This window comes from Sinocyclocheilus anshuiensis, unplaced genomic scaffold (genome assembly GCF_001515605.1).
Source record: "Sinocyclocheilus anshuiensis isolate Anshui unplaced genomic scaffold, SAMN03320099.WGS_v1.1 scaffold1297, whole genome shotgun sequence".
Taxonomy (NCBI): Eukaryota; Metazoa; Chordata; class Actinopteri; order Cypriniformes; family Cyprinidae; genus Sinocyclocheilus; species Sinocyclocheilus anshuiensis.
This window is the reverse complement of record NW_015548271.1, coordinates 300,011-314,769: the sequence shown is the minus strand read 5'-3', so window position 1 is coordinate 314,769 and position 14,759 is coordinate 300,011. Positions and strand designations below refer to the sequence as shown.

Sequence of the window (14,759 nt, the reverse complement as noted above, 5' to 3'; positions counted from 1 at the left end):
CATTCTCTGCCAGCAGGAGGCGCTTTTGGAACGTCAGAAATATAGAATGAGAAAAGTGTGAGAAAAATATAGCCTATATTGAGGAGGAAAGTCCACTGATGAGTTACCAGCGTAAGCCTGTGTGCAAAGGCTGTGTAATTCTAAACTTTAAAATACATTTATTTTAGTTATTTTAACTACAAATTTAAATAAAACTGAAAAAATAATGAAAAGGCAATTATACATTTACACACATTATATCAACCAAAAAAGTAACTGTGTCCTCTACTTGGTTCCTTCTCATACATGAGTAAGCGGCATTTAAAACAATTATAAGCATATGATACACACTGTTTCTCAATATTTAATTACAGCTTCAGCTTCAGCATAATATTTTCATCTCCTTCAAGCAGGGTACACAAAAAGCACGTTCAACTCGGACCAGAGGTGCCAAATGATCAGTGAGAGCAGAACGAATGCGTCACACGTTTTAAATACATATATCAAGAGCATGCTCACAGATGAGAAAAAAACAGTGTTGGATGACGTGGTGTGTCCTGAGCTGATGAAGTGCATCAGGTGAATCTTGAATTTCACTAATGAAGGGAAATGTAAAGCGTTAGATCAACCAATGATCAACCAGTTCTCTAAAATAGCTTAGAGTTGCATCTCATGAAGCTTCATTTTGGCAAACATATTAGAGCCCTGCACGGGCCTCAAATATAGGCCCTAGCCCGTCTTTTTTCCCCTTTTCCCAAAAAAAGCTTATACCACTGTTTCAGGTATTAAAATAGTTCAGTTTTTATTATTTTGTTTTGTTTTTTTATAAAGTAAATTTAGAAAAACGTTTGGAGCATTTTTTTTTTTAAGTAAGGACCAAGCGGCCAGCGGCAGAAAGTGAGTTGATCATAGCCTATGTTTGATCAATTTAGCCTTCTCAAATCATCACGGCTTGCCTAAAATAAAATCTATATATAAAACAGTTCAAGCATATCACAATGTTAGTTTAAAGGTTTAACCTATATAAATGTGCGCTGTTAGACACATATCCAATCGTTTGTGCGGAGAGTGGAAGCTGAAGCTCTGCAGCACACGGAGGCGCCAGCGCCCTCACTTGCATTTTTTTCTAACAGTGGAAACAACTTAAAATACGCAGTCATTTTTACTCATAAAGGTAAGAGTAATACATCATTCTAAACTGTAAAGGGTCTAGTTTTATTTGTGTGCACTCACAATATCAACAAAACTTTGTGCTTTTATAAAATAAAGAAAACAAACGCTTTCTGCCGTCTCGGTCTTGAACAGGAGCGCATCACAATGATGAACCCAAACTCAGCGAATTGCCTCGGACATGATAAAAATATAGCCTATAGAAAGCTTTAAATTCATACTTTAAAATGAAATAATTCATTTGTATTCATTATATAATCCATGCATTTCTCTCTAAAGGCACATCCAATGAGGAGGTGGCGAGTCATTTCATCACCATAATTGATGGATGTGTCTAAAATATAACAATAAGGAAAAGCCTAAAACAGACCTTTCTGATTTTTATGTTGCTCTGTTCTGAATACCTTAAAATGTAAAGGATTTGCTGCAACGCAATTTTGTCTGATATGTGAATTATTTATTAGCCTATTTTTTATCCATGCGGCAAATGCTTTAAAACAGCTTTAAAATGACTTTATTACATTCCTTTATTACATTCCAGGTGCTTTTAAAGTACTTTTAACTCTAAATGTTACAAGGTAGGTTGAATGTAAAACATTGTCATGAATTCGGTGTATTCCCATTTGTAAAATAGCCAACAAATTCATTGTTGTAGGCTAACCCGATCTCATGAAAGTGCGTATTGCACGATTTTCTGCTTCTATTTGGTGTAATATTTCTATGCAGAAATTGACTTTGGCATGCAAAAGACATAAATTCATAATTAATGGCATGACTGGTTCAGTCGACAGAAATACACACAGACACACAGGCCTATAATAACTGCTGAAATGTTTGCGGGGCAAATCTGAGGTCAGTCTGAGTGCTCGTGGTACTCACAGTGCATACAGCCGTACACCTGCAGGCGCCACTGACTCGGACGGTTGTCGTGGTAATAAACACCGTAAACAGCAACTGTTCGCATGTGTCAGCACTTAATGCGCAAATCCTATATGAAAAGCATTTTAGGGGGCCCTTGCTTTTGGGGGCCCAAGGCGGTCGCCTACCTTTGCCTAATGGGTAAGTCTGCCCCTGGTTGCAAGGATCTGTACACATTTCCTGGAAGCTGAAAACATCCCAGTTCTTGCATGGCCAGCATACTCACCGGCCATGTCACCCATTGAGCATGTTTGGGATGCTGTGTGTGTGTGTGTGTGTGTTTTAGTGTGTGTGTGTGTGTGTGTGTGTGTGTGAGAATCCATGGGTCAGAACATGGAGAAATGTAAAGCACACCTGGTGGAGGCGAGAGCTGCAGGTTTAACAGATGAACTCACTTCGACCTCCAATAAATGGACGTCATTGCAGAGATTCCCAGAGCAGCACCTTTATTTACACTTTTTAATTAGTTTTTATTAGTGCTTTCAGTCAGCTTTTATTTTCCTATTTTCAGTTTTTTTTATTGTAATTTTGTTTTGTTTTGTTTTAGTTTTTTTGTAATTTTATATGCTTTTGTAATGTTTAGTAGCTTTTGCTTAAAAAAAAAAAAAATTGTTTTAGGTTTTCATTAATATTTTGAATAAGCTTTTTTTTATATATATATATATTTTTAATACATTTTTCAGTTTCAGTGGTTCCCAGAGCAGCAGGTGTATTTTTATGAACACTTTTAATTAACATTTAATTTTTAATTTTTAACATTTAATTTTTAATTTTCATTTAACATTCTTAACAAGCTACTTTAGATCAGTGTTTTTTGGTGTCACTGATATATTATTATAGTTTTTGTTGACGTAAAAACTTTGGTAATGTTGTTGTATGTTTTTATCATTTTAGTTCATTTTTTTGTCATTTATATGTCATTTTTATTTATTTAGCATAATTGATATACTATTTTAGTTTTTGTTTATATTTTTAATTTTTAGTTTTATAAACATTTTATTTTTTATATAAAGATTTTATTTTTATATTTTTCTGTTTTCACTTTAACTTTAGTTTTAGTTTTAATTATTTTAGTACTTAGGGTTAACTAAATGTAAATGAGAAATTTGACCTTGACAAGTAGCTGAAATGTTTTGTTTTTCACACATTAAAATAGTTTTTTTTTTTTGTGGTTTTAGTTTGATTAATAACCCTGTTGTAGATGTGGTGAAATGCATGGCTTGTTAACGGTAGAGTGATGTGTTTGTGATGTCAGAGAGGTCGGCCTTCAGTCAAACTTGTGTCATGTTGCGCTGATTTCATAGAGGTCAAAGGTTGCGTTGATGTATTCATAGTGAACAGCGCAGAGTTGATATCCATTCAAAAAACCAACCTGTTCTCTCTTCAAAGGTGTCAGATAATGCTAATGAAAGTCACGCAGTCCTGGGTTAGCAGGTGTTCGTTTCAAACCCGGTTGGAAGGAAATACAGCTCTTGTTAGTGAGAATAAGGCTGGTGTGGTTAAAGATCTGGGCTGTGTTTCCCAAAAGCATTGTAAGCCTAAGTCGATCAGAGCTCCATTGGTGGCAACGGGTCGATGATGTACTTAGGCTCACGATGCTTTTGAGAAATGCAGCCCTGCTCTGGTGGCTGAAAGGTTGCAAGTTCAAACTCCTCAAGGGTTCATCCGTGACTTTTCACCCCTGTGCTCTTGATAAAGATGATAAACTCAGCTGGACTGAACCTGTGACATAACCTGTGTGTGTGTGTGTGAGAGAGAGAGAGAGAGAGAGAGTGTGTGTGAGAGAGAGAGAGTGTCTGAGTATGTGTGTGTGTGTGTGTGTGTGTGTGTGTGGAACATCAGGACGCAGGTGTGTCCTGAAAGGTGATGAACCTGTGCAGTTTTTCCAGCAGTGGAAAAAGCAGACAAACACATCTGTCACAGTGATGAGACGTGTGTCAGTGGAAATCTTCAGCACCATGATGATTATATGCTTTTAAAACATTTCTAGATAGTTTTCATATATTTAATTCAGCTTTAGTTTTTAGTAGTTTTTAGTTTTCATATTTTGACTTTGCTTTTATATTCATATGTTCAGTTTTCATTTTATTAATTTTAATTTTGTAATTTTTTATTGTAATTTTATTTTTTTCATTTTCATTTTTTCATAAATTCATAATATTTATTTCATTTTTTGTTGTAATTGTGCTGTGCACTTTTGACACTTTTATTAAATTTTTTCTTTGTAACAACATTTCATTTTTTCATTTATTTTTATTTTAGCTTTAGTGTGAAATTCATATTTTGAATCAGCTTTTGTTTTGATATTTTTTGGTTTTCATTTTAACTTTGGCTTAATTTTTAGTAATTTGATGTGCTTTTATCATTTTTTAGTGTTTACTTTTAAAATGTTTCTATTTCTAAAGTTTTTATTTATTTTTTAATTCTGTTATATTTGTATTGTTATTTTGAATCAACTTTTTCAAATTTTCATTTTAATTTTAGTTTAATTTTTAGAAATTTTGCAATGTGCTTTTGTTATTTTCATTAGTTTTTAAAAAGATTTTTAAATTTATTTTTATTGATGTTTTAGTTTCTATTAATATTTTAATCAGCTTGTATTCTCATATGTTCCGTTCATTCATTCATTGTAATTTTAGTAGTTTTGTTATTGGCTTTAGCTCTAAATATTTTTAATGTATTGTAATTTCAGTTTGAGTTTTGTAATTATTATCCTATTAAGCTATAGTTACGTCTCTGTCTCTCTGTTTCCGTGTGCGTCTGTCGCACTGAGCATGTGTAGCTCTTTACTGGACGCTTCCGCAGGAGCCCCGTGTGTTTTGTTATGATGTGGCTCGTAAAGCCTGTCGGGCCGCTAGTATTGAGCGTAGACCCGTGTGGATGTGCTTTATTTACCGCAGCAGACGTCTGCGGCTTTCACACGCGCTTCACTCGCTCGCTCTCACCACTAATCACAGCTCAGAGGTTCCCACAGCAGAGATTTATCACTCATGCTGCTCTTTCACAGCTCAGGAGAATCCAGAGACAAGTATCTTGATTAATAATTCATTTGGAGAAATAAAAATATTGAATGCAGTTCATTTAATCTTACTGTAAGTGAATTTGATGAACAATATTTTAATTGCATTATTATTTTAACATGCAATATTTTATATTGTCGAATCTGAGCACAGGTTGAGACATTGAGATTCCTTCTGAAGCCCTAAGGCTGTGCTTCTCAACCAAGATGATTTAACGTTACTTAAAATTAAATAAAACAAGCATTAAAATGACCTAAAACAAATAAAATTGAGATATTTTTGATCGTAATTCTTATTTTGAATTCACTCCCTCAACAACTGTAAATTAATAAAATAGCATTAAAAAGAATATACATTTATCTAATTACGGAAGTGTGATTTCTAGACCTGAAAAAGTCAAGTAATTTAATAAACATTGCATAATCTAATCATGGAAATTAATAAAATTGCATTTTTAAAAATAATATACATTTTCTACTTATAGAAGTGTGTTTTCTAGAACATTTAATTTAATAAAACATTAGGTATTCTAATCACAAAAATTATAATAAAAATATACTTTTATTTCTAATTTTAAAAGTGTCATTTCTAGACCTAGAAAAGTCAAGTAATGTAATAGAATTACGTAATCAGCATGGAAATTAATATAATTGCATTTAAAAAATATATGTATATACATTTTTCTCATTACGAAAGTGTGATTTCTAGACCCGAAAAAGTCACAGCATTTAATAAAAAGTATGTAATCGAATACCATAAATGAATAAAATTGCATTTAAAAAAAGAATATGCCTATTTTAAAAGTCTGATTTTTAGGCCTGGAAAAGTCACATAAACTAATAAGAATTACGTAATGTAAAAGGCTAATGTAAATTAAAAATAATAATAATAAAATGTTTTTTTTTTCTCATTATAAAAGTGTGTTTACTAGACCTGAAAAAGTCATGTAATTAAATAAAAATGATGTACTCTAATGACATAAATTAATAAAATTTCCTTTTTAAAAAGAATATACACTTTTAAAAGTTTTATTTTCTCGATCTTGAAAAGTCATGTAATAAAAACTATTACATGAATTGATAAAATAGCATTTTTAAGAATATACAGTTTTCTGATTATAAAAGTGTGATTTCTAGACCTGGAAAAATCACATAATTTAATTTAAAAAAAAAAGTAATCTAAACAATTAAATTAATAAAATAAGAATAAACTGGTTTTCTAATTTAACAGTGTAATTTTAAGACCTGCAAAACTCATGTAATTTAATAAAAGTTACTTAATCTAATCATGCAAATTAATACTATTAATTATATTGAGAGTATATATAGATATAAAATTATTAATAATATTTTTTTTTATTTTACAAGTTGTTTCTAGAGCTGGAAAAGTCAAGTAATTTCATAAAAATTTTAATATACATTTTATAATTATAAAAATGTGATTTCTGAAAAATGTATGCAATTTAATAGTTTGAAAAACTTATGTAATGTAATCACATAAATTAACTCAAACACATGTTTATTAACACATAAATCAAAATATATATGTATGTATGTATGTATGTATGTATTTGTTACTTTTTTTCTAGGCCAAAATCACTAAACGTCACAGGGCCTTTGAATGTTGAATGAATGAATGAATGAATGATGCATTTATATATTATATGTTGTTGTGGACATCTGCAGAATGTGAAATGACCAGACAGAAACATCTGAGAAGCTGGAGGACTCCTTTTGCTCTCTATTTTGCTGTCTCGGAGAAACAAAAGAGATTGTGTTTTTTTTCCTTTCCCATTAATCTGAACGCTTGACCTTCATATTCACAAGTGCCAAATACGCCAATCTGATTTTCCCATCAAGCTTTAGGACAAAGTGTTCATCTCTCTGTCCATTCAGAGATGACCTGAGTGGGCAGCAGATATCATCACCGGGGGCCCATCTGAGCCCGATGGTGGAAACTGTGAAGCATCTCAGTGCTGCCCACAGATGAGTCATGTGTCTGCTGGGATCTGGAGAAACAAGACGGAGCTGGAGCGCTTTGTGCTTCATATCCCTTATTAAGACTTCAGGGATGACATAGAGAGCGAGATGAGATGGGCTTCACAGGTTTGAGAGGTTTGGCTGTGACATGTTTTATCGAGACCTGAATGCAGCTCGTCTGCTCGGTTGACGTTTGGTTTTTCAGTCTAAAGTCAGCGGATCGTGGCAGGGTTTGCTTTAGTGAAGTGGCGTTTTGCAGGTGTCAGATCCGTGCTGTCTAGTGTTGATTGGCAGCAATTGTGTTTCCGTCAAGGATTAAAACTCTCACTCAGGCCTGAATGGATTTGGAGTTGTTTGATTGACATGCTAAATGTGGTCCATGCCGTGAGACTTTTTTTCCAGTGAACTTCCAGTGACTCCCTTTGGATTTAGATGCATTTTAAATGTAATTAAAAAGTATTGTGTAGTGCAAAAGCACAATATTGCACAGTTGGTTGAATCCACAAAATTAGATTGAATGAATAAATCAGTGAATGGTGGATGATGCATGTTGATCGGCACATGATTGATGGATGAAATGATTGACGATGATTATTGGTGCATTGATGGATGGATTGATAAAGTATTGAATAAATGGGTTCAGATATCAACGGTCCAATATATAATAGGTTGAACTCTATTCTAAGGTTTAGTGTATTTGCATACACGTAGAAAGCAGCTTTTGCCTCTTAAATCTCTCCAGGTCCACCGTTATCACTTGCCTTAATCTGTCAGCACAGGCGAACATGATTTGCATGTCTTCCTGAATTTTAGACATGCTTTTGAGTTTCCTTTGACAGCTCGTTTTATGGCATGTAGAACGTCTAACTGAATTAACATAGTGCACTTTATTTATGTCCCAGGGAGCAAAAGGTGATCCTGGACTGTCCCCGGGTCAAGCGCCGGCAGGTGATAAGGTAAATGATCCACAAAGACGAACTACAGCATCTTTTCTCTCGGGGTGCTTTGAGATTTCTTTGCATTTACAGCCCTAAAACGTTAAACTACAGCAATCACTCATTGGTTTTCTGGCCTTTAAAGGGATCATTCACCCATAAATTAACATAATTGTCAGTTTACTCACCCTCATGTTGTTCCAAATCTGTAGGACTTTCTTGTTGCACGGAAAACAGAACTAAAGCAATACTCGACAGTGAAAATGGTTGGGAAAACTGGGCTCCCAAAATGACAACATGTTTAATTCAAATGTCGATCAAAACGTGTCTCGTCAGGTTTTTTATTTACTTTGGGGGCACTGTAGGCCTACTTGTAATAAAATGAAAAGCAAAATACACAAATAGCATTAATATACTTGTGTTTCTAAATGAATAAAGCAGTAATTGATGCCATTAAAATCACGAGACTGTTTTGTTTCAAAGGTCAGAAGCTATAGCTTACATGAATAAAAATCACAAACATGACACTTGTAAATTTAATGATTTAATATATACAGATTTATACATTAATATTTAATATATTTTTTTCAAATGGATTATGAAAACTCAAATACAAGGAGCTATAATTGTTTATTTTTTTTGCTTTAGATCATCTATTAATATTAAATCTACAAATAAAATGTTAAGGTTTCAACTGCAACTGAAAGAAAAAGTAAAAAGAAAAAAACAGCAGAGATTGATATTATAATATTTATTTTCAAAGCTTTCAGTGTAGTCTCATTAAAAAATAACTTGAATAATGTTTATTAGTTTTAACAAACAAGTTTGCTTGCAATGGTTATCGGCCAAAATTATTTTAAAAATATCGGCATATCGGATATATCGGTTTGTTTGATTTCCCTGAAAGAAAAGCTTTGAAATGTGAGGGCGAAGAGTAAGCAATGGCAGAATTGCTGCTGTTTTCATCATCCAGGTATGACCCTCAGGTGATGAAGGACAACACTGAGTATCTTCTCTTTTATTATTTCAGGGTGAAAGAGGACGGCTGGGTCCACAGGGTCCTAAAGGTGAAGCAGGTCCAAAGGTAAGTCCTTCTCTCCCACTGTACTGCCGGAGAGCCCGTTTCGGCGGAGTTTTAATTCCATAGGGGGCGCTGTTGGCCTACTTCTAATAAAATGAAAGTAAAATACACAAATAAACATTTAGACTGTGTTTCTGATTAAATAAAGCAGTAATTGATGTCATAAAATCATGAGTATGTTTTTATTCAAAGGTCAGAAGCTATAGCTTACATGAATAAAAATCACAAACATGACACTTGTAAATTTAATGATTTAATATATACAGATTTATACATTAATATTTAATATATTTTTTTCAAATGGATTATGAAAACTCAAATACAAGGAGCTATAATTGTTTATTTTTTTTGCTTTAGATCATCTATTAATATTAAATCTACAAATAAAATGTTAAGGTTTCAACTGCAACTGAAAGAAAAAGTAAAAAGAAAAAAACAGCAGAGATTGATATTATAATATTTATTTTCAAAGCTTTCAGTGTAGTCTCATTAAAAAATAACTTGAATAATGTTTATTAGTTTTAACAAACAAGTTTGCTTGCAATGGTTATCGGCCAAAATTATTTTAAAAATATCGGCATATCGGATATATCGGTTTGTTTGATTTCCCTGAAAGAAAAGCTTTGAAATGTGAGGGCGAAGAGTAAGCAATGGCAGAATTGCTGCTGTTTTCATCATCCAGGTATGACCCTCAGGTGATGAAGGACAACACTGAGTATCTTCTCTTTTATTATTTCAGGGTGAAAGAGGACGGCTGGGTCCACAGGGTCCTAAAGGTGAAGCAGGTCCAAAGGTAAGTCCTTCTCTCCCACTGTACTGCCGGAGAGCCCGTTTCGGCTGAATTATGGGCTGTTTGTATTGGTGAGATGTAGTGTTTCATTCTCCACAGTGTTACACAGTATCTGTTACCGCCAACGCGGCGGCAAGGCCCCTCTGAGCAGCGGCTGGATTGGGTTACGGACCAGAATAAAGACCCCGTGTGGTTTTTTTGGGGCAGGCGAAAGTCTGTTCACACTTCTCAAGACGTAGCTTTGCTCGGGGAGTCGCCATCACCTGGGAGCCCCCTGTTAGAACATGAGACCCCTCAGAGTTCAAGGGTCGTCTTTTAGAGGAAAGGCACTCTACAGGGTGACATGAACAGTCCCATGTTGCATCTTCAAAAGCGCAACTGCCGCAAGTCTTCACTCACGTAACTCAGCTAGAGAATGTGTTTTTGCAATATTCAAGGTCTATGACTTGAGTTTGTGAGGGTAGTTTGTTGGGAGATATCATGAGGGATATTCAGTAGCTCTTGTTTTGGTTTGCGAGGTGAAGAGAACCAAAGGCCTTGTAAAGTCCTTTCAGTTTTGACTAGAAATTGTTGGCCAGAGCTCGTTTTGCTAACAGTGGCCAATTGTAATTGGATTTTCACTTGCAATCCCAAGAGCCCAGTTGAGACTGTTTTTGTGTGGCTTAACTCTCAGAAAATATTAATGTTCTCCAAGTGGAGTTTTCTTTGGAAATGGAGGCCTTTTTGGAAAGAGCTCTTTTCTATTGCGTGGGGGCTTTTTTTAGTTGGTTTTGAAAGGTCAGTTGTCACAACCCGGGAAGTGATAAAAAGCAGATCTGTATGGTTAGGTTTGTGGATCCTGGCCTGATTCATCTGAGAGTGGGAAAACCACAGGGATCTGGAGGTGAAACCAGAACCGTTGATAGATCAAGTCATGACAGAAGTCATTGATTTGCCTCCAAAGACAAGTGGCCTCCAAAGACTTATAAGCTGACCAAATCAAGTTCGTCCAGGTTTCATTAAGAAAGTTTCTTGCTTTATCAACCCATCTGAGCTGTGGGCTGAGATATCAATCTTAAAAGCTACTGAGTCATTTCTTGCACAACATTTCGTTTACTTGCATAGGTGAAAGCAATCGATTTTACTTCTATAATGTGACATTTTCAGAGTGAAACAAGATACTCAATCAATCAATCAACATTTATTTATATAGCACATTTAAAACAACACCAGTTGACCAAAGTGCTTTACATGTCTAAAAATTACTCAAACAGACACAATGCACAACAATATCCATCACTGATCAATGTCCCAAAAGCTAGGGGCAACTGTATGCCACAGAATAAAGGTGTGTGTTCAACATTGATTTAAAACAGTCTAATGAGTCACATGGGAGACTATTCCAAATTCTGCTGCCACAGAAAAGGCTCGATCACCTTTGGTTTTCAACCGTGATCTGGGAACATGTAAAAGCAAACTCTGTGATGATCTTAGAGGTCTAGCAACACAGTGCTGCTGTAACAGACATGAAATGTACTCTGGAGCAAGGCCATGCAAACCTTTAAAAACCATTATCAAAACTTTATATCGGACTCTAAAATCAACAGGAAGCCAGTGCAGGGTGAGTATCTTGAATACAGTGCATCTTGAATACTCAATGAGGTAACAAGAACAGGAGTTGATTGCGAAAAGTCCGTAGTAGAATTGATGTAATTGTCTTGACTTTCATTTCTTGTTGAACCACCTCACCTCGCTCCTGCCGAATGCCGGAGTCTTTGATCTTGAGTGTGCTAAACTGAAGCGATCCGTTTAAATGCTGTTTTTATAGTATCTGGAGCACTCAGCTTTTGCAGTAAAATGTTTAAAGAGCTTGAGCAGAAATAGTCCTGCAGGTCCAGACCAGGTCAGGCGTAAATCACAGTGACCTCTGATACATCGTCAGAAGGCCTGGAATTTTCCAAATCAGAGGATTGCCCACACTTGAGCCTCTCCGCTCGGTCCAACACACAGCGCCACCTGCTGGCAAACAGATGTCAGAACCTCTATCAAATCAGGCATCTGAATATCAAAATATTCAACTCAAAGATATATTTGCACAACTGAATGTAGGATTGCATTGTTGTGCTTCAGTAAATTTGGCACCGATCGGTTCCAGCACGCAAGAAAAGTTTCGAGGTGAGGTTTTCTGACCTCCCCTCCCCGTCTCACTGTCGTGACTTGTCTTTCTTTCATGGACTCTAGCTGGAGCTGTCAGACGGGGAAAGCTTTAAAGGGTTTTGACAGTTCTGGGGAAATTCTTAAGGGCTATTAGTCTTATCTGAGGCCACTGGGACTTTAGGCAACAAAATCCCCAGAAATGTGGAAAAGATAGAACGTCAAGTACAAGTCTCTCTGTTTCTCCTTGTTCTTAACATTGTAGGGAAATGAGAAAATTCTTTGCTTTGTGTTCTGTAAAAGGTTGTAATCTGCTTTCATTTTTTTTTCACCTGCAGGGTCCCAAAGGCTATCCAGGACCAGCAGGTCTGCCCGGAGAACAGGTGAGCGGATGAAACGCATCTCAGGTGGATGTCGGTCTGTTTGTGAGGTCCACACATTGATATTTTCAACTACTGCTTCAATCAGTTAGTGTCCGTGAAGCTGCTTTGAGGCTGTAGTTTGTCAGATCCCAAGCCATATTTAACTAGTCATGTTTGCTTAGTGAAGTATCATCAGTATTATTACTGCTAATCATACCGGTAAATTGGACGTAAATTGGACTCAACAAATATTCTTTATTACCTTAAGTAGCTATTTTTAAGTAACAAGCGTTGCATGAATTATTACTAGTGTAACACTAGCTATGATTTGTTAAAGGGGTCATATGATGCTGCTAAAAAGAACATTATTTTGTGTATTTGGTGTAATTAAATGTGTTTATGCGGTTTAAGGTTCAAAAAACACATTATTTTCCACATACTGTACATTATTGTTTCTCCTCTATGCCCCGCCTTTCTGAAACGCGTCAATTTTTACAAAGCTCATCGGTCTGAAAAAGCGAGGTGTGCTCTGATTGGCCAGCTATCCAGTGCGTTGTGATTGACCGAATTCCTCAAGCGTGTGACGGAAATGTTACGTCCCTTACCATATTGTGATGATGCCTGCGGCAACCACATGTGATGACCCCAGGCTGGACTTCGCTTCGTCCACGGTGAAAGCTGATCCGGCGATCGACAGCGCGAAGTTGAAGTATTTCCTCAGCGACCAGCACGGATCAGCTCTAGGCATGATGAAGCAGATATCGTCCTCTTTTGGAAGGCCAAACAAAGTAGTTTGGCTTTCACAACGAAGCACACAGTGTCTTCACGACATGGCGACGGCGGCAACAACAATACTACAGCGAGAATAAAAGTTACGCCTTCTTTCTTTGCGTGAACATTTGAGCGGCGTTATGCAAATCTTCCCAGATAGTGACGTAGATATGTGGGGGCGTGTTAGAACGAGACGTTTTAGGTAGGCGTGGCTGACTCTTAACTTTTATAAAGAATATCTCTTTGGATTTGAGACTTTAGTCTTTGCAACTTTACAGATCTTCTTTATGCACCAAGAGCTTGTAACACTCCAAAGAGAAAGGAAAAATTTAAATCGCATCATATGACCCCTTTAAATGAACTATGCAGATTCTTTGACAGTTTTCTGTATAATAGTGATCCTGTAAGCAATAAAGCAATACTTCAGATAGATTCTTTTATAATTCAGATACATTTTTTATACTGTTTCACAGTGATGTCCCTTTTTAATGTAGTGCATGTATGAAATGCAAAATGCATATTTTTTGTCAACATCTATCAGATTGTCCTCAATAGATGGAGCTGAAAATCAATTTCAAACATCCTGAAGTTAGGTTTTTGCATTATATTTAATCTCCCTTTCACATAGCAGCCATCCTGTTGCACATATTTTGCCTGTACAATCGGCTTTAAGTCTCTTTCCATCCCTGCCTACATGTTTGACATGGCATTAAACAGATCTATGAGTTGTACCTTTGTACCTCCTCAATAACCGAGTCCGGAAGGTTTGGAACTCAATCCATGGAAAGTTTCATTCAGTCACAAAGCGCAGTCTTTATATGCAGTCATCTGATGCAAAGATGATCTGCGCTGGAGTGGTGCAGCGGAGAGGAGCCGCCGTCTGGACTTCAGCCAGGGTCAGGCCGCGGAGAGCCGCTCCGGCCCGTGGATGCTTTGAGAGAGAGATGCCACAGGGAACAATAGTGGCTCTATTCGTCCTCTGGCAGCCGCTCTCATCTCTCATTCACGTTTTTCTTTCTTTTCTCCTCAGGGTTTGCCAGGATTGCCGGGCGTATCTGGGGCGGCAGGTTACCCTGGCAGGCAGGTGCAGTGACCAATATCCACTAAGAACAACAAAAAAGGCTTTTTGATACTGTGTTACTTCATCTTGATCCTAAATTTGAAATATTAAACTTGATTCTAAATTGAAATGTAATATCAGGCAGCTGTTTAGAATGTACTGTGCAGTATACTGTATGTTGCCAAGTATTTTTAAAAGTAGTATGTGAAATAATACACAATATGCAACGATTAACACTGCATAAACATTTAAAGGCAAGGTGAATAGGGTAAAAATTGAAACTAATAGATATCACCACACTTCCCCAGCTGATCAATCACAGTACATTAAGAAAATTGTTTTGTACTAAGTTTTCTGATATGTTATGCACTAATTTGCATACATTTCCAGAAGATAAATCTGAACATTGGATAAAGCCAGATTCAACATTCTTGTTTGATTTTGTTGACATTGGAGTTAAGGGTTTTTTATAGAGGGGATTATGAATATCTCTTTTTATCAATCCATAAATCAGAAAATACCGTCAACAGCCAGAAAATATACATTTTCACCATGTTTTTA

The 14,759-nt window shown here is 35.9% G+C and overlaps 1 protein-coding gene across 1 annotated transcript in view; it reads left to right on the top strand.

Moving 5' to 3' along the window:
* Window positions 1-14,759, top strand: part of LOC107655744 (collagen alpha-1(XXIV) chain-like) — a 118,736-nt gene that overhangs the window by 30,255 nt on the left and 73,722 nt on the right. Inside the window, exons 5-9 of the mRNA XM_016443317.1 lie at window positions 7,969-8,022; window positions 9,032-9,085; window positions 9,822-9,875; window positions 12,344-12,388; window positions 14,169-14,222. Of these exons, the coding sequence (XP_016298803.1) occupies window positions 7,969-8,022; window positions 9,032-9,085; window positions 9,822-9,875; window positions 12,344-12,388; window positions 14,169-14,222 (261 nt within the window). The remainder of the gene's footprint in view (window positions 1-7,968; window positions 8,023-9,031; window positions 9,086-9,821; window positions 9,876-12,343; window positions 12,389-14,168; window positions 14,223-14,759) is intronic.